The following is a 26904-nucleotide window of genomic DNA, read 5'->3' as shown; positions in this document are numbered from 1 at the left end:
AATTGTGTTTAGCCTGGTTGGAGAATGCATTTGGCAATTTGAATAATTTGATTCCATTTTTTTTTTTGTTGCGTCTCTATTTTCAATTTTTTATTTTCTATTTTCGCTTTTTTTTTGTCGTTTTTCGTTTTCTGCTACTGCTGTCGCCGTCGTTTTCGTTGCTTGTGACTTGCAGCTATGTTGGGAGCCAAGAGGTTATTACTGTCATAGCCACTCGAGCGCAAGCAACCGAGGCACCCACGCAGCGCACAGGCAACCAAAGGACCACAGGCAATAACAGACAGAGACAGACGAACTGCGCGAGCGAGAAGCAATGAAAAGCGACACTGACAGAGAGAAAGAGAGAGAGAGCGAGAGAGCGCCGCACCCACATGCCACAACGTTCGGCATTTCCACTCGGCTTGAACTCGTCTCATCCTGCGTTCGTGTTGTGCCAATGACGTCGTTATTTTGGTCCCTTTTAATACCCGCTTCACAATGATTAGTAGGGTATGATTGCTTCATGACAACCAGTTTTATAGTTTTCAAAAAAAAAATTAACATGAAAATAAAGAAAAATGCTATATACTTGTACGCTATATATATACAAATGCAATTGATTTATTTTATAAGCATACGTCTCAACTATATGTTTTTTGCTGATACCCCAAGGGTTATCACGTCAGTCTAAAAATTACATAATTATGTATTTACAATAATATATTTTTGATCTCTTCTGATTCTACCCTTAGGCTTATAAGTGAGCTATTCAGTGCTTGCAGTGCCTTGAGCTGAATCGCATAGAAAGACGTCGGGTATACTCGATAGTAGCTTTGTTCTCTTTCTGTTTTTTTGGTGGGGATTTCGTGTGGCAGCAACAGCACAATTCCGAATTCCTTAAACAGTTTGCAGTTGGCCAACGCTAGCGCCAGAACGTGTTCGCTTAACACGCAGTTCGCTGTCAATATAACGTAATATTTTTCAAAATTGTTCTCCCTACAAATTTTGGCAAACAATCAAAGTCAACTCGAAGACATCGCAAAAGTCGCGTGTGTTTCAAAAAAAAAAATAAATAAAATAAATAAATTGAAGAGCGGAAGAAAATGCCAAGTGTGAATATGTTTAACCATCTGTGTCTGATGAGGGCGTCATCTATTTTGCTGCTATTACAGCTCATTAGCTGTATATCAATGGGTGTGTGTTGTTTATGTGTTATCATTTGATTATTTCTTGAATACGTAAAGTATGTGAAGGATTGCAACTAAAAACGCATCATCATCATCACCATCATCTACTTCACAGGCGCAGCCATAAAATGCTATGTTTGCGATTCCAGCGACAATCCCAGCTGCGCTGATCTCAAGTCCAATTCAAGCATTGAGTCAGTGGTAAGTGTTGACTACTAATTCATCATCATTCATCCGTCGAGATTCTGATTAATCAGCTCGCGATTTGTTGTTGAGCGCTGGAACTCCAATCCAACATAGTTAGCGAAAAACTCTGGCATTCTGGTTAACCTTTTGCCAATCAGCAGTAGTTGACCTTAATCAAAGTGCCAGCCAAGTTTCCAAGGCAGCTGCTTGCCAAGTTTCTAAGACATACTAACTGAAAACTACATAGCACATAAATTCTTGAAAAGCCGCCGACGCAGCCATAAGAAAAAAAAAAGTAACAAAAAACAAGTACGAACGCCAAAATGAAAATGAAAGTAAAACGGAAACGGATGCGGATTCGGATTCGTAAAGCGGAAACGTGCAACGTTGTCGCTATTGTCGTCGTCTATCGTGACCGTTAAGTGAATGCGTTGGCATCTCTCCATTGCAGTGTGTGGCCCCAAAAATACTTTACTTCCGCACAAGTCTATGAACGTAAATCTTAGCCACATGACAGCTTGGAAAAGCTTCTTGTATTTTCTCGACTTTTTATTTTTCTTTTTCACAAAATTCGTTCACTTACTTCGAATGCCATTAGTTAAAGTTTAACCATAAATTCTCATTTTTATCGCTACTCTGTTTTGTAAAAATGGAAGAAAAGTTTTCACATTAATTGATTAATCAACAATTGCGTGGAGATTGTTTTAAAATATAATATAATTAATTGCTTAGTCTTCACCTTAATTGACTAATCAACAACTAATTTGAAATTGTTTGAAAGTTTAAAATAATCAAGTATGCAAACTTTTTACATTTCAATTTGTTGGCATCAGAATATGTTTATTCTAAAAGGCAGAGACAGTTTTTTATATCACAATTTTAAAGGATTCTCAAGACTAATTTGCCATCAAGAATTTTGGTTTACTATGAATAGGATTTTCGCTAATAAATATAATTTTTTCATTGCTCAAGCTTCTAACAAAAATATTTGTATTTATTATTATTATTATTTTGCAATATCAGAAAAACATTTCAGATTATTAATGTTTAAAGATTATTTATTTAACAATAAAATGAGCAAGTGCCTAATTAAATATTTTTGTTTAAAGAAATTACCAAGCCCAAATTTTCTAACCAAATAAACCATTTTAAAATTAAATAAACAGATGTTATTTCAATTTTCTTTTGAACACATTTCATAAATTTTTTATGTTTACATCAAGAAACAGCAACTATAAAACTTCACTGCAAAAAAAGTTCTTCGGACAAAACCTTAATTGATTAACGATACTCTACAAAGTTTGTATAATTAAAACTTTGTAGAGATTGTGTGCTCAACATCTGATTCAGCAACTTTTATTTATATTTACCCGTAAATTAAGATTTAAGCCAGCCAAGTAGACTTTGTGTAGTTGACTATGATTTTCGGCCAATGCATTGCTTTAGGCAAGGTCGCCGCAAGATCGATAACAGAAGCGATAACGATAGCGATAATAGTGACGGAGGCGATAATGTTGCTTGCACTGCTTGAAACAAGACATTGATAAGATAAAATCAGTTCACTGCAAATACAATTATGAGTGCAATTACAGTGCATTCGCATTGAACGATAAAGGGGGGACGCGTGGACAATTACAGTTGGTTGATTAATCATTATACATTGTATGCGATGAAAATTCGAAAAATACTTCTAAATGGAATTCTCGATTAGAACTGCACGCTGCATCAAATGAAATCACTGGACACCTGGCTGTTTGATTTGAACAAAGTGGCATTCTTTAACAACGGAGCCAACAAGGAACCGATAATGAATTGTCAAAAGGTTGTTGCTCGTGATCGTAAGTAGTGGCAAACCAAGTTGTACAAATCACATATGCTTTAAAATATCAATATTGCTTTTCCCCCTCCAAACCCCAACCCTTTACTAACGATTATAGCTCATACCCATAAGTTGGTCACAGCACGCTTTTGTCAACTGGACACAGCCGATTCGGATGCTTGCGAAATTCTACGCCACAAGCTGAGCATACCCAAGGACGGGAATCGCGAGCAACGGCGTCCAGAGCGGGATCAACAGCAGCAGCAACGACGCAAGGGCTATGGACATGACGATGGACAGGATGTATCACCGGCGGATGAGTTCTTTTGTGACATTTGCAACAAGAACAATTGCAATGGGGCTGATGCTGTAACGTTGACAACATACACAGCAATCGCCGGAATGTTTGTATTGCAACAGCTGCTGACAGGGCCACTGTTGGGCTGCTGAAGCGGGGCAGTGGAGGTGAAAATACGCTGGTTGCATTTAGGTTGAGTTACCTTTAACGTTTATCGTTTACTTTGTAAATATTCGAGTGCCCATTGAACGACATCGTTGGTTTGTACAACATCGAGAAGCCATCACACCAATTCCCAAAGAGGAACAAAAAAAAACTAAAACGAATAAAACAACCCTCCAAAGCCACCCAAAAAAAAAGTCCTAGACATGTAAGTAGCAAGCACAGATACAAAGCACAAATGCACAGATACCGATACCGATACACAAAGCTACAGCTACTATAAGATGCAGATACAGCGACAACTGCAATTCATTGACACACACACACAAAGCAAATAGGCGATTTTCAATTAGCAGGCAAAAAGAAATGTGCAAAAAACAGAAATAAAAAGGCTAAAAATGTTTGTGGCAAAATGGGCCAACGAGCACCCTCCCAACTGAGTAACCCTGAGTACTTGATTTGCAATTCAGTTTGCTTCAATGTTAAATACCGAGACACATTTTTTCAAGTTCTCAAGTTTCTCTGAACTTGGAATCGAAAATGATGAAAAGATGAGCAAGATAATATATACAAAATAATATAATATATTACATATACAAAAAAGAGAATCAAATGATTGCTATGGCTTTATTAAGTTGTAATTGGTTTGCACTAAGCAAATGTTGATGAGCTGAATGTTAAGTCATAAATTCACGAAATGCCTTTAATTTTCTATTGTTCACATTGCAAAACGTATGGAAATATATACTTAAATATTTATATATGTGTATGTAAATGTAAAAGTCAATATGAATGTCGTATGACACCATGAAATAACTAACAAGAGCATAAATTCAATATCCAAAAAAAAAGTAATTTTTATTTACATAAGAATTATTGGAATAAGTTTCGCTATTCCACGCGTAGTTATTTCATGGAATCATATCTTTTATATGGACTCGTATGTGTATTTTTAGGTAGATACAACATAATTAGATTCGCAATATGTGTGAATATTGATGCAGATCATACAGATGGTTTATATTTTTGTTATATATAATCAAAAAGCAAGAAAAAACCAAATTGCAATAATTTTGAAAATGTTACAATAAAATATTACGGATGGAATATCGAAAGCAAATGGGAAAACGAAAGTAAATGTATAGCAAATTTAATGATATGATAGGTGTTTCAATGTTTCAACAATGATAACTAAAGTCAGCGCCTTAAGCATGCAAAAAACAGAAAAAAAAGAATTACAAAAAATATTCAAAATATACTAACAAAATTTACATGGAATTTGTATGATTTTCAAATACGCAAAAACAATCAAAACCAAAGCAAGAAAACAAAAAGCAAAAGTGTGAAAACAAATGTTAATTAAATGTGCAATTAGAAAAGTTGAACAAAGCAATAATAAAATTAAAAGAAATACAAAACAAAAACAACAGAGCGAGCTTAATAATGTGCTTACTGTAAAGTCCACGCCCACAAAAAAAAAAAAAGAAACAAATGTTTGCTAAATTGCTGCAAGACACAAGTGCACGTTAAGAAGCTATCCAGTTCTAATTAGTACGTAAGTCAACTAAAATGCAAATGGCATGAAAATAAAGAAATGCTGTAAGACAGCATGACAGTATAACAGTTGTCTAAGGCATATGGCGTATAACAGTCGCTGTGGAATAGTTTGCTGCAGTCACGCTGCCGTATTGATATTGCTATTTATTTTTTGTGTGTGTGTTTTGTTTTTTTCCGGGGCTTCTTCTATTTGTCTTTGCGCCAATCAGCGATAATTTTCCCATTACTCATGTTAGATGCAAGCAGCTACTACCATCGAAACCGAAAAAGCCTCCTCCATGGCCCCCGAAAGAGTCCCGCATCCGTTTGCGTTTAATTTGAAAACTCTTTGCTGATGCTATCGAAGCCGTCGGCTTGTCATTCAGCTAGCGGCAACATGTTTCAACAGTACGGCAAATTATTTTCAAGATAACCGCAAAAATTCTGTGTATGTGTTTTCCTTCTTTTTTTTGATAGAGCAACAGCAAGCATCGAAAACTGGCGCAGCAGCCGCCAATCGACGTGTCGATATCGTGGCTGGCAGTTCAATTTAAATTTTTCGGCTAGCACAAGTCCAACTCTAACTCTCTCTCCAATTATTTGATGCGTGGCATCCTTTATAGCCTAGACATACAGTAAACATGAAAGCAACAGAGACGCATTGCTTGCTGCTGCTGCTGCTGCTGTTGGCGTTGTGTTGCCAATTGAGTGCAGGTTTGTTATAAATCAAACACGCAAAGCTGTGGCAGCTGAGCCGATTGATCCCGTCTCTTTGCAGCGCTGCGCTGCTACACATGCGAGGACTGTGACGAGCAGTCGCAGCTCAAGGAGCTGGAGGTGTGCATTGCCCCAGCCATGGTGCAACAGGCACCTCCACCACAGCAGCAGCCACAGCCACAGCCAGAGCCAGTTGCCACTGGTCTGCCGGCTAATCCCATAATAAATACAGTTACTGCAACTGGAACAGTGGCTGCAGCAGTGCCTGCTGCAAGTCCAGTGCCAGCTCCAGCTGCCACTAGTGTTGCTGCCGCTGCTGCTGGCAACAGCGGCGATGACGATGACTATGAGAGCGATGAAGACGATGAGTCAGCCGCTGTTATCACAGCTAGCAACAATGTGATTGGCGCAGCAGGCGCCGCTGCTGCAGCTGGCGTTGCTGCTGGCGCTGGCGTCGCTGCTGTTGGCGCTGCTGGAGCTGCAGCTGGAGCTGGCACCGTGGTGCGTCCAGCAGCCGCTGCCGCCTCAGAGTCTGAGGACGAAGACGAGGACGAAGAGGATGAGGAAGAGGACTACGATGATCGACGCAAACGTCGTATGAGTCGTCAGGCTGTTGCTGCCACCTCAAGAGCTGTCTGCTACATTGCGAGTCTGCGACGTAAGTAACTGCAATCGAAGTCCCTCTACTATATTTACTGACACTTTGATACACTTTGTACACAGTCAATGGCACAGAGATCACGAATCGTGGCTGCACCATTGTCATGGATGACAATCAGACGGCAGCGTGCAGTTCCCTCTTCGATGGCTGGAACGTGGTTGGCTGTCAACTGTGCGAAGAGAACGGCTGCAATGCTCCCATTCATGCCACAGTCGTTGGCCAGTTCAGCAGCAGTGGCAGCAGCAGCAGCAGCAAGACGACAACGACAACAACGTGGACCACAGCGACCACGAGCGCAACAGCAATCGTGTTAGTTCTTTTGGCTGCAGCTTTAGCCTAGATTGTGAGCAATCGATGTGCGGCTGATAACGAATATAGAGAAATATCTACCAACATACGTAGTAACCTAATGTGTATATTATACTTTTAATGACAAAATATACTACAACATTTTGCGGGGAGTTCGACTACGATTTATGAAGCACTTAGCGCCGTCTATTTCGGTCTATTTCGGGCTTAATTACGACTCATCGTCATAGCAGTCCAATGAGCACACCTGAGCTATTTTCGCCTAATTATTCAATTGGCTGGTTGGCTAACGATAACAAAATAAAATAAATTTACACATATTATATATATTCGCGGCCTAAAGTGTCCCCATCATTGGGCCACCATTCACAGTTCAAACTGAAGCGAATCAATTACAGCTGCTGCTGCTATTTTTTTGTTCGCTACTGATAACTCACCCATTCAGCATACAAATCGAGTGAGCACGCTCGACTATGCAACACCCTGCAATGATAAAGTACTTATACAATTTGTATAAGCTATCTTTCATATTTTTCAAACAGACACATACTCATAGATAAATGAAACAAAAAAAAACAGATGTAAGTAACGTGTTAACCAAACTGATCGAATTAAAAGATTCTGTTTTCAGTCTGTCACACACCATTTGACAAATTCATAACACTTCTCTAACACAGCATAAGCTGTAAGGAATCTATGTCATCATAGACGCCGGCAATTGGGGCCACCCAATAGCCCAACAAAATCGTGACTTCATTCGCTATTGGAATTGCTGATAGCATAGCGATGATCAACATTGATAAGGTTTAGGCCTCAAGTGGCAATCGCTGCCGGTGAAATTGAGCGATTTACAATCGAGCTCAGCTCTGGCTAAGTTCCCAATTAGGTGATGAGCAAATCTCTCCGTCAACAAAGCAGTTTTGCCAACAAATGCCAGTTAGCCACGGAAATGTTTTTTTGTTTTTATCACAGACATCGAACGGTTTCATTAATTTGCCAACATTTAAGGTAACTTGTTTTCCAGAACTCGGAATGCAATTGCCAAATTTGTAATGCAGTCTCAGAAGTTGTTAAAGTGCACATATGTATGTATATATAGTATATAATTATTGTTTGTGTGATTACAAAGACTGGGGCTGGTCGCGGTTTTAACTTCCCTGTTTTATTTTGGTTAAAGTCTATAGCTTCCGGGCCAGCTGGTCTGTTACGCATTTCTCAAAAGGCTATCAAATTTTGTTAGCTGCTGACGAGAGCGTGATTGCAATGAGAGAAAAGAGAGAGACCGAGAAAGAGAAAGAGAGAGATACTAAGTTAGCAATTTACGTGATGTCGCCAACAACTCGTTCCACAAATTTCATATTTTATTCGGTGTTTGTGTTCTTGTTTTAATTTATTTATTTTTGGCATTTATCTGCGTTTCGGTCTGCGTCTGGTTCTGAAATATTGATGCGTCAGTTAGCGGTGTGACACTAAAAACAGTTATTAGCCATTTGGCACGAACCGTTGAAATGAATGATCATCATATACCAGTTAACATAGTACGTACTTCGTACATAACAGACGCACGATCTCTGCGGTGTGCTCTTGCAAGCAATATATCAGGGTCACAATCTTACAGCACAGCTATTTTGTAATTTCAGTTGCACATAATCTTTTCATTTTTATATGATATTTGTTTTAATTTATAATTTTCATTTAACTATACATTTGTATATGCTCGACTAAGAAGTACCCTGTAAGTGTAATGCGTGAGTTTTGGGACAATTGATAAAAATACTGCAGCAAATGTTTATTACAAATATGAACAACAAATCATATAGAGTAGACAGACAACAAACATATATAAATATAGATAATGTTTATCCTTCATATTACTCAAATAAAGGGTAGAGTATAACACAGATATGCTAAACAGACATTGAACTACCTCTGGCATTGACTTGCTTATCATTCACCCTCAAGCTAGTCGCAATTGCATTTCATGAACAGCGTGAGTCGTCAACCTATTTGTGCTGTCATGTGGAAAGCTTTACCTTTATAGCTGTAGGATAACTGAATACTGTTTCTATTAGAAATTTGAAAATAAATTGTTGTTTTTAACTGGTATTGGAAAATTTTCTTAACAAATAAATTAACAAGAATTCAATTGCTTCTGCGCTCTTCTCGGTGATTCTCATGACGTTTATTTGGTGCTGTCTCGAGATAAGTTGAGTCGCACAATAGGTGTAAATGGGTCGGGTAAATACTAAATAAAAAGCTGTTAATTATTTTTGGCCCGCTTGGATGGGAGAATTGACATCGCGAGTCTGTTTGCATTGCGTGCTTTGTGATATTAAGTAATATTAATCATGCGACATGAGCAACAACAACAACAACAGCAACGGTAGAGCATGACCATTATGTAAATGCAAATGTTATCAAGGGTTGGAAATTGCACGTTATTCCCAAAAGGGGAGCGTCTCGTTGAGGTGCATCATCATCAGCAATCCATTTGTTGATGCCACATACTAAGTTTATATACTATATGCTAACATAGAGGGTATTTCAAAATACCGGTTTACTGAATACTTGCTGCACATATTGATCAGTAAACGGGTTGATTAAATAAATCTTCCCGCTGGAAGACTGGGGGTACTTGGTAAAAACCCCGGGAAATCTTTAGCAGCAAAACCCTATCTCATTGTGGTATGCCTTTCCTGATGAGCTGTACACGCTCTTTATGACGTCGCGATCGACTAAAAGAGCAACCAACACACTGAGAGAGGGTCGGACAAAGTGAAAGAGCGAGAGAGAGAGAGAGAGAGCCAGTGTGACTTTTACTTTTAGTGATTTTGCATTATAAATTAATTTGTTATCATAATAAATAAAAAGAACGCACGCACACGCTGAAGCATTGACGGCATTACGCTCCCGCACTTGTATACTCTGTCCCTCTCTCTCTCCCACTCCTGCTCTCTCTCTCTCTCAGATTCGCATACATACGCTACTAACTGTCTCTTTCTTGAGCGTCGAAGCCGCCGCTTTTGTCGCACTCGCAGTCGCTGCGAAACTCACCGATTTTCAAACTCTATAAAAAGTCTCAAACAAATCACAAGATTTTCAGTTAAATTTCAGAATTCGCAAACAGCGGTCGCGAAACGTGCAACGTGCAACGTGCAATCAACAATAACAACCAAAAACATAAAACAAAAAAACAAGTACAAATATTTTGCATAAATCTTGAGGCAAAAAGATTTAAAGCAAGAACGCAAAACACACAAATAAAAACCCAACTAGTAAAATTCCCGAAAAAACACACAATGCACAATACCAAAAGTCATCTTATTGTGGCCAGCGCATTGCTGTTGCTATTCGCCGCACCAGGTAAGATTTTTGAAGTGTCCAGGTATCCAGAAGTGACAGGTTTCTGAGCAAATGTCGTGATAAAAAGCACAAGTTAAGAAAAAACCACACAAAATAAATGCTCTGATAAACTATAATACCCTTGCATGCTATTTTTAAACAATTCAAAGTGCTAAACTGCCAAAAACAATGAGTAAAAATACGAAATCATAGAAATAAATGTTGCTAGCAACAGACACAACAACAACAGCAACAATAACGACAACAACAATTATATGCACAAGTAAATTAAATAACTAAACGTAGGCTAAAAGTATTGTTTGGCTGCGACAGACAGCAAAACTGTCATAAATAATGCACAAATTGTAGGCTAACATTTGCATGTAGGAAATGTTTGGCAATGACTGAGAGATTAATAGAAATATACGAGAGTACTCAGAACAAAACATTGTCGAGAATTCAGTTTCAATGTTCAACAAAGTTTTTGGTGCACTTCACTTCAAAATTGTTATTCAAGTTATTGTGACATTGAAACTGCGGCAAACTGCTAATTGAAAAGCTGTGATTTGAAGTGAAATGCTACAGTATTAATGTTGTGTATACACACATACATATAGTATTTAGTCATGACAGCTGCCTTTTAGCACATTTTTGTTGCTTGCCAATCAACAACAACAAATACAACAAGTATAACAACCAGTCCAGGCGATTAGCACCAAATCAAACATCAAAATAAGAAAACGGAAAAACCTGAACTTATTCAGTTTGAAAACAATCTCGTCTGCTCAACTGTGCTGCGTATACGTAATAACTTGTTACCTCTCGTTACGATCGTTTTCTACGTTCTTTTTGTTTTTAATTGGCTTACGTTTCATTGGGCGAAAATGCAATTTCATTATGCAAACTGCTTTTTATCGCAATTCGAGTTTAAGCAGACCTTTGAAAACTCATTAACTTATTTTGTTTGAAGTTTTTATATGAGCCAGCCAGTCAATAATATATTCATTTATTTCAAAGATCAACCGAACGGTTTAGTGTATGTAGTTGTATTTGTAGTTCTATTACGAAACAATTCAGTTGGGCAACATACAAGTTCTTTCTATCTATATAAATTTAATTTCTATTCAATTTCACAATAACTTTGTTCGTTTTGTGCTTGTTTCTGAGAACGTCATTAGCAGAAAGAGAGAATCTTTTGCTGGGCAAAAAACGGGTTTAAGCGACTACAAAATGCAAATGCAATGAATTGTATTTTTATGATTATGAGCCACAGCTCTCTCATACAAATGATAAAATTATAATTATTTATTTGCGCAAAAAAAGAGACAGTTGCAAAAATGTACAGAATTCGAGTGTTGTGCTTATCACGTGCCATTGAAGCTACCCACAGAACAAGCGAAATTCCTACAGCTCTGTCGTTGCTTAACGTGAGCCCATCAATCAATGTGATTTATTAATAAGTGAACAAAATCCTCGCTCGATAAACATGTGCATACACGTAATTACTTAGCATACACACTTTGTTGTGCATTGAGGAAGCGATTGTTTTACAACACAATGTTGACAATTTGAATTTTTGTGGGGGTCCCTCGCGGCGTATGAGCAATATATTTTTTGTGCCTGTTATCAGCATGAGAGACTTTTGGATGAGCAAAGGTTAAGCTATCCAAGTGAGTCACCGATCAGACTGTCAGACTGATTGACTGACTGACTGAATGCTTGCATTGATAACACAATTACGGCAATGTAGTAATATGCATGCAGTTTGTTCTCGTTTGGCTATGCAAATATTTGGATACGTGAGACATGCAAATGGTCGAGAGCTGGTAATTTGAGTGGCAGACATCGTCGGGGCGATTGGGTAAACGAGATAAGAAATAGCGGCAAATGAAGGTAGTAGCAGTGGGTGTACGATAATAATAGCGCTAGTTAAAACATTGACTTAAAATTGTAAACTAATAATAAAGAATGAGCAAATGATACGACAAATACGCTTTGATTAATGGCCTACACATGGTCGACTTCGGTCGCTTTGTCATCGTTAATCGTTTATCGTACCATTGTTATTTTGTTTGCCCAAGTTGTAAATTGCGCGAACTAACATTGGAATGCCTCCCAAAACGATACAACTCAATTGAACAATCTAATTGGCGATCGCAGAGTCTTTTGGCATGACATAACTATGCAATCAATAAGAACAGAGCAGAGCGGAAATAATTACTTAATTTCAAGAATATTAGATAATTATAATAATTGTTGTTTCTTTTTGCTTTTGTTACCAGCTTGCTTTGCGGATCTGATGTGCTATGTCTGTGATAATTGCCAGACTGTGGACAAGAACACACCGCTCTTGGCCTGCAATGAGGACTTCTTCAATCAGGGCGGCAGCACCGAAGCCTCCACAGTGACCACAACCATGTCAACCATGACGACAACCGACGAGCCAACCACCATCATGCCAACCACAGAGACGCCAACAACTATGCCCAGTGACTCAACGACAGTGATGGACACAACAACCACAGAGCAGCCAACCACCGATACAACCGCAGCTCAGACAACCGAGAAAACCGATGCACCGATGCCAACGCCAGCCACCGTTGGACCACCAGAGACAACTACCAGTGTGCCCACGCCACCCAATGAGGATCTGCTGCGTGAGGTCACCAAACTGGTTGCGGTCAACGGATCACCAAGTGGATTGGCGGACTTCACGGAGTTGCCTATTCGCCAGCGTCGTGCTTTGATCGATACAAATGTCAGCTTCCATTGTTACACTGTGAAGAAGACAGGTGAGTGCCACGTGCCACACAACTTGCCACGGCTTTATTTAATTCATTCCTCCTCTCTCTCTCTCTTGTAGTGAACAACACAGCTCAAACAGAACGCGGCTGCTCACGAGTTCTGGCCTCGCAGTCAGTGTGCACAGACCTCAGAGAGCAATCGGCGCCTCTTGAGATCTCCTACTGTGATCCCTGCTCCATGAATGCTTGCAACTCTGCCACATCCATGATGCACACAACGATGCTGTCCACGTTCCTCATCGTTCTTGTCGCCGTCGTGCTGCAGCGCAAATAAGGAGTCAAGCTTACTCCATCCACCACCGTCCACTCCAACCCGGTGTTATTTAGTGCATATTGCTAATTTCTTTAAGAGACCTTCCTACACACACACACACACACACACATTCAAACAGAGTACACTCACACAAAGACACACACCCATGGCAACACTCACGATCTTCTCATCATGTTAAGTAATGTGAAAGTTTATATAATTTTTAAGCGACACAAAAAAGACACACACGAATATCGAAATATATATAAATACCTATACCTATATATATATACAAAATAAAGCTAACCAAATGTGAAGCATAAGACAATTTACTTGATATACAATAATAAATATATTTATACAACAAACACCAAGTTACATGTTTTTAAAACATTTCCAATATATTAAACTCTATCATAAGGGAATTTTAATAAATTTTCTTCAGTATATATAATATCTAGAATTTTAGAGGGAATACGAAATGAAGATTTGATTTAGAAGAATTCGTTATATATCAAATTGCCAACCTTTAGCTCACATAGAGTTGCTAATTGAGGTGGGTTTGAAGTGAACCGAAATTACCGATTGAATCTTGAATTATCCAAATAATTAACAATAACCGCTTGCTGATCTAAATAATTTGCACATTAAGGTAAACAACTTGTGCCTCATCATTGGTATCGACTAACAAAGCGAGCAGATAAAGCTTCTAAACGACCTTTGAGAATTACGTCGATATCTTTGCTTGATTCTTGGTCAAAATCACAAGCATACTTTGATGTCAATGTCACGTCCACACATACACATACACACACTGAATGTGTCACCAATTACACACACACGCACACACACACATGTTCCGCATTGGGTAAACAAATCGGTTGATGATAGAGGGAAAGGCATACTTTTAGGCCAACTATGCAAAGCAAATTTGCGCAGCGTAAACACTCAAATCGTATGTCGTCGGTACGAAAAAGCAACGAGAGCGTTCCGCTCAACGATTAGATAAGAATTCATTAATAACAAAACTGGCGCTTCTCGTTTATTTATTAAGCACAGTGCGTTCAAAAAGCGTGCAACCACCTGATCGTAAATAAATCACTTATTGGTCAACTCTAAATTTAATTTACGGCATACTATATTGATCATTTGATCGATAACTGCAGTTCACGAGAAATACAAACATTAAGAAACAGAAGTTACTACAGATAATTAAGTTATGGCCCACACTAAATAAATATAGTAATTATCAGTCGTCAAGCTATTTACAAAATATCTTATCTGATAAGCGACGGCTGACTTGTAATAAGACTTTGATAACATCTTGAGAAATACGGGAAAGTATCTGTGTCACTGCAGTAAGAGTAGCTACTTGTTTTTACAATTGTGGTATTCCCCTTTTATTGTACCATTTGATAAAGCTGTCAATAAAAGTTCTTAATGTTTCCTTTCTGCGAATAGAGGAAACACTATTATAGCAAGCAATTTTTCATAAAATAGACCAAAGTGGACAATAAGCACTGATAAGTAGCTCATTGAAAGTTTAAGAAGCGAAAGTATTACGGTATTTATAGGTTCTCATTGCTCTGATAGCGAACTCATTAGTAATCAAAAAGAGTTCTGGCAGAACAAAGAACATGTAATACTATTCTAATACCATCATATGATAGAATATAATATTATAATACTCTATTAATGTTATCATTTCCAGATTTGATACGCATGGCCTGCACTTTTTATTTGGATAGCACACTTGAGTAATAAGAAGAGATAAAGGAAATTATTTCTTGTAATTATTTCTCAGAATTAAGATCATCTCACTGATGATCAATTATCAAACATAATTCACGATTTTTAATTATAATTTAATATATTTTAATATAATAATGACAAGCGAAACTGTCTAAGTTTTTCTTTAGATTTGCAGCACATGACATTAACGGCAAAGTTAATGCAAATGGATTTTATCTTAGAGGAAAGGGAAGTACTTTAGTAATAAACACATATGTATAAAGCAAATCCAATCTCATTTCTAAGAAGAATATCTATCTCAGATGTGTACTGCACTTTTTATTGTATTGACAAAGTTTAAAGAAATTCACCTTGACTCGTTTGTTATCCGCCCGTCGGCAAATATGAATCATAAGCAAGGAAATTCTTTCGGGCGAAATATTTTCTTCTACTTTGCACTGAATACCATTTTGTATACTTAGTATATACTATTATCTTTGTTTTGTCGATTGTGGCCAAGTCGGTAACTAAACAGATATAGATAAATAAAACCATATACAGTAAATATATCAGTGAATATTTAACTGATTCGCGACGGCCATAACTTTGGACTTAAACGACTTAGATATCGATTGAACCGATAGCTATTGTTATCGTTACACATGCCCTAAGACCCCTGATGACTAGCAGTATATTCCACAGCTGAAATGTAGAACGGAATGCGTATTATTGATAATTCTAATTCAATGTTCTACAGATTCGTGCGTACAACACTGAGTAAACAATTCCAGGAATCGCCAACACTTATCGTGTGCCATTTTATTGACGAATAATGGATTGTAGAGGCAATTAAAGCATCCTGAGGAAGTGTCAACGACCACATGCAATAAAAACCAAATGCGATGGGAAATCGCAATATCCTTATCGGCGTCAAATAATAAAATTATGGGCGATCTTATCGTTAGCAGCCATATACCTCACATACCGAGTCAGTCAGTCAGTCAACCAGCCAACGGGGCGCTCTCTGTAGCGCCTTATCTGCGAAGTGATGTTGCCCCGACCCGGGGCCAGGCCCATGAGTATCGGCCTAGTGCCAAATGATAAAAAAAGCCATGTTAACAATATATTTTATTGGTAGTTTGCATTCGACACTCGAGCCGTGCTGTTCTCCTCAGTTGCCAACTCAAAACTTGTGGAATACTTTCATCTTGTGATCCTTAAAGCGTATCCTTACAACACAGACACACACACATAAGTACAAGATGCGTCTGCTTAGTTTGTTCATGTTGTTGTCGCTAAGTGTTTGTGCCACATTTAGGCCAGGTGAGCAACTGGCGATTTTCGTGCGTTTTTCAACGCGACAAAAAACGCGTTCATCCTTAACAGTCATTTAAATTAATAATAAATAATTAATATTGCTTAACAAGTGCAAAATTATGAAATATTATACAAAAAAAAAGCAACTGAAAAGTTAACAACAAAAATGAAGTCACAAGCGTGCTATTTTCGATGAGTATAATCAATCACAGAACTATATGCCAAATAGGCAAAAATAAATGAGAAAAAAATATGAAGAAGTCACACATATCAATCGATTTCATTTCTTTATTGTCTTATGTTTTATGAACTACGCGAGTTGTTCCAGTTTGAAAGAGCAGCGCCATTCCAGGGCATTTTCTTATCAGCATGTTTCACTGATTTCAGCAAAAAAATGTAGACAAAAAAAGGAAAAACGAAATAGTAACCATGGCCATGCCCATTATTGTAATTAGTTGAATGGAGTTAATATTACGCATGTCGCACGCTCAAATTCAAAAAGAGCGAAAGTAAATTAAACATATATTTATAACTTACAATTAAATAAAACTAAATTCAATATAAATTATATTTTAAATATTCTGAAAATTTATAAAGTATCTTTTATATAAAAACTTATTTAAATTGCGTAATATTTCCAATGTTAATATTTCAATTCCTTTGATTTTGTTCTTACACGTAGATAGGTAATAAATAACCAAAGCTTTTCGTGTTATCGATCGTTCTTCTAAGCATATTACAGCACTTCGATTTATCAATAAGGTTTATTTTCCGCAATAATTATTTATGTAGACTTAGACACATTCTTGTGCCCTAACAATTACGTTTTGACTTTAATGTGTGTTTTTTTGTAATTTATCTAGGAAATGCCCTTGAATGTTACGAATGCATTGGCAGCGAGTGCGATGATCTGGAGAGTGTGGAAATAGTTAGTTGCAATTTGGATGATGATATCAGCACAACAGCAACCACCGAAGACACCACGACAACCAACGATTCAACGAGTTCATCGTCAACCGAGTCTTCATCAACCTCATCAAGTCAATCAACTCCATCAGAACCCACAACGGGGACTACAGAGTCAACAGAAACAACACCAGAGTCAACAGAAACAACTCTAGAAACGACAGAAACAACTCCAGAATCAACAGAAACCACGCCGGAGTCAACAGATACAACTTTCGAGACCACAGAAACAACTCCAGAGTCGACTGATACCACTCCAGAGTCGACAGAAACCACTCCTGAATCGACAGAGTCTACAACTGATTCGACTACCTCCGAATCGACAGATTCTTCATCTACCTCCACAGTTGATGAGTCTACCAATACTTCGACAGACTCGACATCGGATTCTTCGACTTCGGAATCCTCTACGTCGGATTCCTCGACGACGGATTCCTCGACATCGGATTCCTCCACTTCGGAATCTTCTACGTCGGATTCCTCTACTTCAGAATCCTCTACATCGGATTCCTCCACATCGGAATCTTCTACGTCGGAATCTTCGACTTCGGATTCCTCGACGTCCGATGCTTCTTCCTCAACGACAACAAGTGAAGAGCCAACCACAGATTCAACGGCGACAAGTGAAAACTCCTCTAGCTCATCAGAACCAACAACGGAACAAACAGAAACCTCAACAGGGGCTGGCGCTTCCTCTCCCTCTACCTCCTCAGAATCGACAACTGAAAACACTTCATCGCCAAGTGAAGATACATCGAGCGCTTCCACAGATTCCACCGCATCTGAATCAACCGCAACAGCAACCGATAGTTCATCCGAAACTACAAGCGTTGCCACAGAATCCCCCGCAACTACAGATTCGACAACAACAGAGGAATCCTCAAGCAGCGCAGCTACCTCTGCAGACACAAGGGCTATTGTTGAAGGAGTGCGCTCTGGCCGAGCTCGTCGATCTCTCGAGGCGCTGGCAGTGGACAAGCTATTGCGCAATTATCGTTCCGCTGGACGAGATGTTCAATATAGGACAACGGCTTGCTACACCATTATGGTGAATGGAGGTTTGTCTAACTGCAGATTTCCTTGTGAAATATTGTATTAAAAAAGAAAAACGTTTGTACTTTTACAGAGATTCAACGTGGCTGCATTAAGATACCTGTGGGCCAAGGCGGTTGCCAGGCCATACGTGAAAAGGTCGGACTGCCGGAGGACTCCATTGGAGATCTGTGCGATGCCTGTCTCACAGACCGTTGCAATGGCAGCGCCACTCTGAAAGTATCGTTTGCTTCATTGATCCTCCTGCTGGGCCTAGGATTGAGGAACCTTTTCTAGTTTATGTTAATACTTATTATATATAATATATACGCTTAGCTCCACTAAGTTTTGCATGTGCTATTACAATTAAACATAACCAAGAAAACTGCAAACACTTTCAAAGTTGTTATACTTTCTTTCATATGCTTTAAAAATGATTGTTACCTATCGAATTTGCTTAATAAATTCAAATACAAAATTTTTATGGTTTTACTTGTCCAATAAATGAAAATTATTTGCTGGGATGAAAAAGTTGGGACACAATATTACTTGATTGCTGATATTGAAACCATTAAGATAATAATATCAACCAATTTGAAATATATACGATCTTGACACGCTTAACGAATGTAAAAGGATCTTTAAGTGCAAAACAATCTGAACATAAGTATATAGCAATTATCATCAACAGACATGAGATCATATTTAGAGGTGCGTTTCCAGCAAACTTTATCTAATCGAGAGTCATCAATGTGAACTCGTGGGATCATAAATCAGATACAATACTCGTATAACTATGGCCATAAAATCATTTCACCGAATTATTGTCTTCTAGCCGAACCTACGTTATAACATATTATTACATCTGAATCACAGTCATCATTCTTTCTTTGCCTTGCAGTAAACAATGCAAATAAAATGCATTTATTATTTCCGGGTGACGTGCATACAAAACAAAGACTTTCGTTATAAAATAATCTTTCCAGGGGAAAAACTAAAATCTTGCATATTATTCTCCTTGACTGATGCTCTTATATCGAGATCGATGGATCATACACATAAACAATTTATGGGTTTGTGGAAATTGCCATCTACATATACTTTAATGGCTACATTTGGTTATGCTAAATTGATGCCTTATCAAGTCATCGACATGAATTGTTTAAATATGGTTTATAAATTAATTTAGCAACAAATACATGGTACGATAAGCAATTTACGAGTGATTTTTATTCTATATGGATAAAATTATGACTTGGTAACAAAAATTGAGGAAACGTCAACATCAGTCAAAGAGAACTTTAATTAGAAACAAAGGAAAACACCATTTCGTGTCAAATATTGATGCTAAATAAGAATTTGCAATTAATTTTTTATACCCGCTACCCATAGGGTAGAAGGGTATTATAACTTTGTGCCGGCAGGAAATGTATGTAACAGGTAGAAGGAGGCATCTCCGACCCTATAAAGTATATATATTCTTGATCAGCGTCAACAGCCGAGACGATATAGCCATGTCCGTCTGTCCGTCTGTGTGTATGTCCGTCTGTCCGTCCGTCCGTATGAAATACTGGATCTCAGAGACTATAAGAGATAGAGCTACAATTTTTTTTCGACAGCATTTGTTATGTTTGCACGCAGATCAAGTTTGTTTCAAATTTTTGCCACGCCCACTTCCGCCCCCGCTAATCAAAAAAATCGAATAACAAGCCTAATTTTAAAGCTAGAGCTGCCAATTTTGGTATATACCATAATTACTATAGTAGTTATGATTCCTGATTTGGTTGCGATCAGATAAAAATTATTAAAGAAATACTTTTGTATGGGCAAAAACGCCTACCTGAGTTGCTTTGGCCGACAATCTGGCACATTGTGCCGTTTATGGTATATTTTGAATGGTGTACTATATCGATATACCAAACATACCATTGGGTATATTTTTAGTATTTTTTTTAGTATTTTCGGTATATTTTGAAAATGATACCGCATTATTTTGCCTTTATTAAAAATGGGTAGCGGGTATCTCATAGTCGAACACACTCGACTGTAACTTTCTTACTTGTTTTATCTTTGGGTCCTACGTATAACAATGTAGAAATTAATTTTATAAGTCAGTTGACACATTTTGCACTCTCTTTCGTCGTTATTAGCCCCGCGCAGTTTTGGGCTTTCAGTGCTGAAAAGTGCTGTAATGTGCCTTAGCGAATGCAGAAACCTTTAAAAAGCTTTTAATCAAGAAGCTTTGTGCTTGCTCTGAAAATGGTTGTGGCCGAAGCTCGTGGCCTGCAAACTTTGCTAGTTACCATATATTTTTATCGCAACCCATTTGACGTTAATGTTATCAGCATTTAAAAAGAAAAAAGTTGGCTAGCAAACAAATAATGTCCAGATAAGAGAAATGAAGGGGGAACTTGTTGAGAATGAAATGGATTTGGAGTGTATGTGGCCAATGGCCAATTGAGCAACAACCAGTTAAACAGCGACACTCGAGGCAGACGGTCAACAACTCGACAAAAGAATATTTTTATAATTTATCGCGTTCTTTCGATATTTCACAATGCAGTTTAATAAAGTGGGCATTTTTATGGCCGTGATAATCGCAATCAATCTACAGGGATCCCTTGCCAATAGTATTAGTGCGTATTACTGCAGCCAAAAACATATTACTCGAATAATAAATATATAATAATTATAATAATAAATAATTGTAGATTGCACTACAACGGGCTCTGAAGCTCTCACCACCTGTGCAGACGATATAACTTTGTGTTTTATTCAAAAAGGTAAGTCGATCGTTTTATGGCTTTTGCGATATGACTCATAGCAACCTTAGATATACTTATATATGAAAATGTTATTTGTATTAAGTCAAAGTAATTTATATCAATCGATACTTAGCAGAATTTTGTTTTATTTGTGAACAATGTTATTCAATTAGAGATAATAATTAATTCGCCTATTTTATGAACGGTATTAAGTTTTCTACGCCGTTAATAGGAAAACATTATAAAAAAAAAATTGAATACTAGAAAGCTGAACAATGGACGATAGGTATTAATCTAATCGGAAAATAAATTTCGCACACTTGTAGTGATTATAACAAATTATCTGTTTGAATTGAAAAAAATTGTGTAAAGTAAATGCGAAGATTCAATTCAAGTTAACATTTTAATAACTTACAAGAATTTGCGAAATAGCGAAAACCAAAAACTTCTTAAGAGTACTTCATAATTAATAAATCACTAAATGTAATAAAATATGACTCTGAAAATTAGTAAATGAGAAACAATAATATACATACATTCGAATGTATACGTAATATATATTAATAAGGTTGTTCTCATCACTGTTCAGCACACTTAATATTAACCTCTATTCATTTTTTATGGACAGCACAAGATGGCACCGTGACACGTGGATGCCTGACACAAGGTACAACCTGTACGGCGCCCGATTGTCTGACCTGTGAGGGAAACAATTGCAACTCGAATGTGAATCTGATGTGCAGACAATGCAATGGCACCGATACAGCATGTTCCACCAGCAATGTCACAACATCCGCTGTCATATGCGCGGCAAATCAACTGTGTACCGCTGCCGTTAATACGGATGAGACTGTGTCGCGTGGTTGCGGCGAACAATGTGCCGCAGATAATGCCACCTGCTTCAGTTGCACTACGGACAACTGCAATTTGGCCATTTTTCCGACGGACCGACGACAGTGCTATCAGTGTACGGGTGAGGCATGCAACACGGTGACTGACGCTATGTTGGAGCCTTGTTCGCTGTACAAGACAGAGGGACAAAAGTGCTACACAATTGGCACGAATGCCAACACAATGGATCGTGGATGCACCTCTGATGCGAATGCCAAGTGTACGGCGACCACCGAGGATGCTAGCTGTTTGTTGTGTGACAATGAGAATGGTTGCAACAATCGCACATACGAAAGTGTGTTAAACAAATGCATCAAGTGCAGCAATGATGACACTTGCTTAAATGCTCAGAACGCGGCGGACGCTCAAAATTGTGCTAGCTCCAATTACACACTGACCGCAGCCAGTTGCTACACACAGCTCTTTGACAACGGTACTGTGGCACGTGGCTGCGTCAATGAATTGACAGAGACATGCGACACTGAGAACGATTGCAAAGAGTGCAGTACTGATGCATGCAACACGGAAGAGGGCACCTTCACATGCTACGTGTGTCGCAGTGACAACGATCCTGGATGTCGTACGATGACCAATATCCCTCCGTCACCCTGCATAAACACATCCCTGACCAGTACAGACTCAAAGCAATGCCTCAGTGGCGAGTGGAGTAAGTAAAAGATCTATTCTTAATCATATTCCTAATCAATTTCAATAAACTTCACTACATCTAATTGATTCAGACATTAAAAAAATTAATATAAAAATAAATATTAATGACAAAAAGGCCAATAAAAAAAGAGAATTATGGCATATTGTATCAGTCAAAATTATAGAATTTTAAGACAACCACAGAATTTACTTTATTTGATTTGATCATTTTATTAACTGTATCTGCATTATAGATGGTATCGTTCTGCGTGGTTGCCTTATTGATGCGAGCGAGGTAATGAAGTTCCAATGTGTCTACGACGACGACCACTGTATAGCCTGCAAGGGAGCCAATTGTAACAATGTCACGGATAAATACAACAGCGCCGCTACCTTGCAACATTTGGGACTGGGAATGCTGACAATCTTCTTCTTAGTGCGAAACGTCGTTTTGTAATCAATTTGACTGCAGTCTATCTTACTGTGTATAAGCATACATATTTCAAATGTATATGTGACCAGGTGTTTGCCATATGTAATGTTATCTATCAATATCAAACAACAGTACAATAACAAATATATTAAATAGAAAATATCGAGGGGTTGCTTTTTCTATCAGCTGCTAATGAATCATCAGCCCAACGACAAAAGTCCACATCAATGTTTGCAAAGTCACATTATTGAGACCATTGAAATTTATTGAATAAGCAAATAAATAAGCAAATCGTTTATCCAAGTCAAATTATCCAAAAGCAAGACTTAGTGAAGCTGAAACGCAGATTAGCCAGAGGACAAAACTACCTCTTAGTGATTGTGATTCATCTCGCTCGGAGTCTTCTGGTATTTCAGGAGCCTTTTCAATATTGCATAAATTATTAAAACAAATCTCACAAAGTTCGTTTTCCTTTCGGCAATAGTTCTCCATTGATTGAGACATAACGGAGAGACAACCTCTTGTGATAATTCTGGTGTGCCCTTTAGAATAAACAAGAATTGAATACTAATCGATAAAGTTTTAAAATATTACCTACGATCAAGTGTTGTATAGCAGCCACTATCCTTTTTTGTAACCTTGCACATAACATTGAATTCACTGTATTGAGATTTTTGTTCTGTCAGTGCACAAGATCCACGATGATCACTTGAGCACTTGTAACACAGAATGCCAATTGATTCAGACATCGGCTGCGGTAAAGGGCGAGGGCGAACCGGCTTGGTACCGTTTTTGGGCATCACTTTAGATTCATCTGTTTCGGATTTATCGGATTCATTGAGTTTTTTGGACGTATACGAATTAAGTTTATCTAATGTAGGTTGAAATAGTTTCCACTTATCTAAGGTAGCTTCTTGCATTGGAAGCTTCGCCAATATTTCTTTATCTAATCTATTAATAGTACGTTTAATCAGAGTGGCTTTATTTAATATAGTTTTCTCCAATATTTCTTTATCCACAGTAGCGTTGTGCACAGCAAATTTATCTAGCGTTGTTTTTCCAAATGAGGGTTTAGGCAAAGTTTTGTTATCCAATGTATCTTTCTTCTCTATCCTATTAGGTTTAGTAAAAGTAGCTTTATCCAGTGTAGTCGTTTCCAAATCAGATTCATCGTGACCACATCCAGGTTGAACAATGTCCATTTCATACCAATTATCTTTATTCGACCCATATTTAAACGATGCTGAGTGGTTCGTAAATAATAAAGCGATTATTGTTATCAAAATTCGCCAATATTTCCAACGCATTTTGAATGCGCCCCTATCAATAATATTCCTGGATAAAGTATGTCCCTAAACTAGGTCGTATCTAGCTGAAGCTTCACTAACAACTAATTTGAATAGACATACATTTTCGCTGATTGTCACGCAATTATCCTGCTCATAATGAAATCCAAACAAGTGCCAATTGATGGGTAAAGTATAAAGTACATTATATAAACGGTTTATGGATGAGACAACATATTTAACAAGCCTGACAATGCCTGCTTGTCACGCGAGAAAATAAGTTTTTATAACGTTAAGCATTTCAATTGCAATATTTTAATAATTTAAAATTTAAACAGTACAAACTATATTGCTGAATTGAAGAGTTTATTAGAGTGAGATATTATTTTTAATTTACTGAAAGTGTGTTTGATAAAATTTGCGAATATTTAGGTGATTGTTATTACGTGTAAAATTAAGCAACTGTCAGAACCAGAGCAGAAATTCCCCAAAGTATTAGGCTTCTTAGTAGTTTGGATGCTGAATCAACAGATTCTTCTGGTAGTTCGGGAACCTTTTTCTTGTTGCATGAGTTATTATAGCAAATTTCGCAAAGTTCTTTTTCATTATAACAATAATTTTCCATTGATTTAGATATAACTGAGAGGCAACCGCGAGTGATTATTCTGGTTTTTCCTTTGAATGAAAAATAAATTACATGGTAAATAATAGGTACATTAGTGAAATAACTAATTATAATTAATGGCTTACGATCAAGTGCAGTGTAGCATCCGCTGTCTTTCCTTGTTACTTCGCACAAAATATAGAATTCAGATTTAAGTGCTGTCTGTGCACAAGCTCCAAGGTCATCACTTGAGCAACTATAACAATTAATACCAATTGGTGTATACCTCGGTTGCGGCATTGGGTTTACATCAATAGGCTTCGATATTTCGATAAAAGTTTCTGATTCCTCGATTTTATTTGGACTTTCGGATGTACTTAATATTGGCTTGTCCGAGGTAAGTTTAGCAAATGAAACTTCAGTAGATTCTTGCGACACAGAATTATCTAGCTTCTGTTTATCCAATATTCCTTTTTTATTCACAGTCCGAGTAGCTTTATGAGTCGTACCAGAAAATTGATTCAATGTAGTTTTAATTAACTTAGACGTATCTGTATCTGTAGTACTTTTATTTATTGAAAAGTTCTCAAATATTTTTTTATCCAAATAAAGTTTATTCCATGAAGTTGTGTTCAAAGATGCATCATTAATTGCGCGATTCTTTAAAATTGTTTTATCCATTGTCATATTCTCCAAAAGATTTTTGTTTGTAGCAGTGTTGGGCACAATGTTTCTATCCAACTTAGTTTTTTTATATATCGGTTCAAGCGAAGTTTGTTTATCCAAAGTTGCTAATTTTGGTGGATGGATTACACTTAATAATAATGAAGATTTGAGGATAGTTTTATCGTGAGCGTTATACGGAGTTATTGTTTCTAATAATTTATTATCAGACGGATGTTTAAGAAACGTAGCTTTATCCAAAAAACGATTATGCAACGCATTTGTAAACGGTGATGAAAGATTCGTGAACAGTAAAGCGTGGATTATTATTAAAATTCGCAAATACTTCCAACGCATTTTTAATGTTCAATAAGGTAACGCGAAATAAATAAAGTTCAAGAACTTGGACGTCTCCTATTGAAGCTTCACTAATAACTGAATTAGACGGCAAAATATTTATGCATTTTTCGTTGTCATTCAATTATCCTGCTCGTCATTAAATGCATATAATTGACGGGTAAATTATAAAATACATTTAATAAACGGTTTATGGATTCTCTAACACGTTCAGTAGGCATTTACAATATCTGCTTGTCACGCGAAAACATTGTTCTATGACGGCAATCAAAGGCTGGTTTTAATTAAGACTAAGTATTTTCTATTAAAACCATTAAGTACGCAAATCTGAAAATTATTTACAAATATCTATAGCAAAATGTTTTCGTAAATTAAATCGATGGTGATAAATGCAAATGCGAAATCAGTTTGTAAACAAGTTGAGACTTGTTGATATCTCATAGGTTTTTGTTACATCCTCAACGCAGTTATTGTTGTGCATGCATGGGACTCGTAAGTAAAAGAGTCAACAGCACTAGTCAAGACAACAACCTACAAAAATTTAAATCCACAGCTTTCGCTGTGCGAACAACAGTTGCGTCTCACCTAGTTGAAAAATTACCTCACAAGTTAGCTTGAAAAATATGAAGAAACAAGCTGTAAACTTTAAGATAACCATTACCTAGTAGAAAATAATTTAATGACATGAAAAAGCTAAGATTGAATATACTCACTTTGAAAAAGTTATTATCGTTCTGCTAACGCGACACCTACCTTTGACATGCTCGCTGTAACGAAAATTCAAATTATAATTGTTAATTATAAATTATAATTCAGCGGTACGATTATGTACTTTCAAAAAATTATTATAAAGGAATTAACTTACTTGCATATAAAAACTGTTCAGCTCCATCATCTTCATGGCCTCGCAATAGTTATACTGCTTACTCAGGATACACACTATCGTGGTCTCACTCAC

At 37.4% G+C, this 26904-nt stretch overlaps 6 protein-coding genes across 9 annotated transcripts; 5 read left to right on the top strand and 1 right to left on the bottom strand.

The window, feature by feature from the left end:
* Positions 1-759: 759 nt before the first annotated feature.
* LOC133836647 (uncharacterized) lies at positions 760-3828 on the top strand. The gene is made up of 4 exons (XM_062267241.1): positions 760-1173; positions 1282-1367; positions 3064-3190; positions 3290-3828. Exons 1-4 carry the CDS (start codon positions 1083-1085, stop codon positions 3619-3621), a joined length of 636 nt encoding a protein of 211 aa, XP_062123225.1. The 5' UTR covers positions 760-1082; the 3' UTR covers positions 3622-3828.
* Positions 3829-4489: 661 nt separating this feature from the next.
* On the top strand, positions 4490-6938 carry LOC133836634 (uncharacterized). Its single transcript, XM_062267229.1, has 3 exons — positions 4490-5881; positions 5946-6542; positions 6608-6938. The coding sequence occupies exons 1-3, from the start codon at positions 5809-5811 to the stop codon at positions 6883-6885; spliced, it is 948 nt and encodes a 315-aa protein (XP_062123213.1). The 5' UTR covers positions 4490-5808; the 3' UTR covers positions 6886-6938.
* Positions 6939-9957: 3019 nt separating this feature from the next.
* LOC133836638 (mucin-5AC) lies at positions 9958-13627 on the top strand. Its single transcript, XM_062267232.1, has 3 exons — positions 9958-10217; positions 12479-12988; positions 13060-13627. The coding sequence occupies exons 1-3, from the start codon at positions 10154-10156 to the stop codon at positions 13272-13274; spliced, it is 789 nt and encodes a 262-aa protein (XP_062123216.1). The 5' UTR covers positions 9958-10153; the 3' UTR covers positions 13275-13627.
* Positions 13628-16115: 2488 nt separating this feature from the next.
* Positions 16116-18691, top strand: LOC133836629 (uncharacterized protein DDB_G0271670). Its single transcript, XM_062267223.1, has 3 exons — positions 16116-16307; positions 17165-18325; positions 18394-18691. Exons 1-3 carry the CDS (start codon positions 16247-16249, stop codon positions 18594-18596), a joined length of 1425 nt encoding a protein of 474 aa, XP_062123207.1. The 5' UTR covers positions 16116-16246; the 3' UTR covers positions 18597-18691.
* A 2069-nt stretch (positions 18692-20760) lies between these two features.
* LOC133846500 (major surface-labeled trophozoite antigen 417) lies at positions 20761-23200 on the top strand. Its single transcript, XM_062281514.1, has 4 exons — positions 20761-20935; positions 21011-21082; positions 21693-22622; positions 22858-23200. Exons 1-4 carry the CDS (start codon positions 20857-20859, stop codon positions 23058-23060), a joined length of 1284 nt encoding a protein of 427 aa, XP_062137498.1. The 5' UTR covers positions 20761-20856; the 3' UTR covers positions 23061-23200.
* Positions 23201-23278: 78 nt separating this feature from the next.
* LOC133846505 (uncharacterized) lies at positions 23279-26217 on the bottom strand. 4 transcript variants are annotated; one of them, XR_009894877.1, is made up of 3 exons: positions 24446-26217; positions 23635-24279; positions 23279-23578 (listed from the first exon to the last, which is right to left on the bottom strand). XR_009894877.1 is itself a non-coding variant. In XM_062281540.1 (3 exons), the coding sequence occupies exons 2-3, from the start codon at positions 24236-24238 to the stop codon at positions 23346-23348; spliced, it is 837 nt and encodes a 278-aa protein (XP_062137524.1). In that variant the 5' UTR covers positions 24239-24279; positions 24446-24983; the 3' UTR covers positions 23283-23345. The 4 variants fall into 4 exon arrangements, 2 of the variants coding, with proteins under 2 accessions (XP_062137524.1, XP_062137516.1); XM_062281540.1 differs by having other exon boundaries at positions 23283-23578; positions 24446-24983; XR_009894875.1 differs by having other exon boundaries at positions 23281-23578; positions 23635-26217.
* Positions 26218-26904: the final 687 nt, after the last annotated feature.

This window comes from Drosophila sulfurigaster, chromosome 2L, assembly GCF_023558435.1.
Source record: "Drosophila sulfurigaster albostrigata strain 15112-1811.04 chromosome 2L, ASM2355843v2, whole genome shotgun sequence".
Lineage (NCBI taxonomy): Eukaryota > Metazoa > Arthropoda > Insecta > Diptera > Drosophilidae > Drosophila > Drosophila sulfurigaster.
This window is presented reverse-complemented; position numbering and strand designations above follow the sequence as displayed.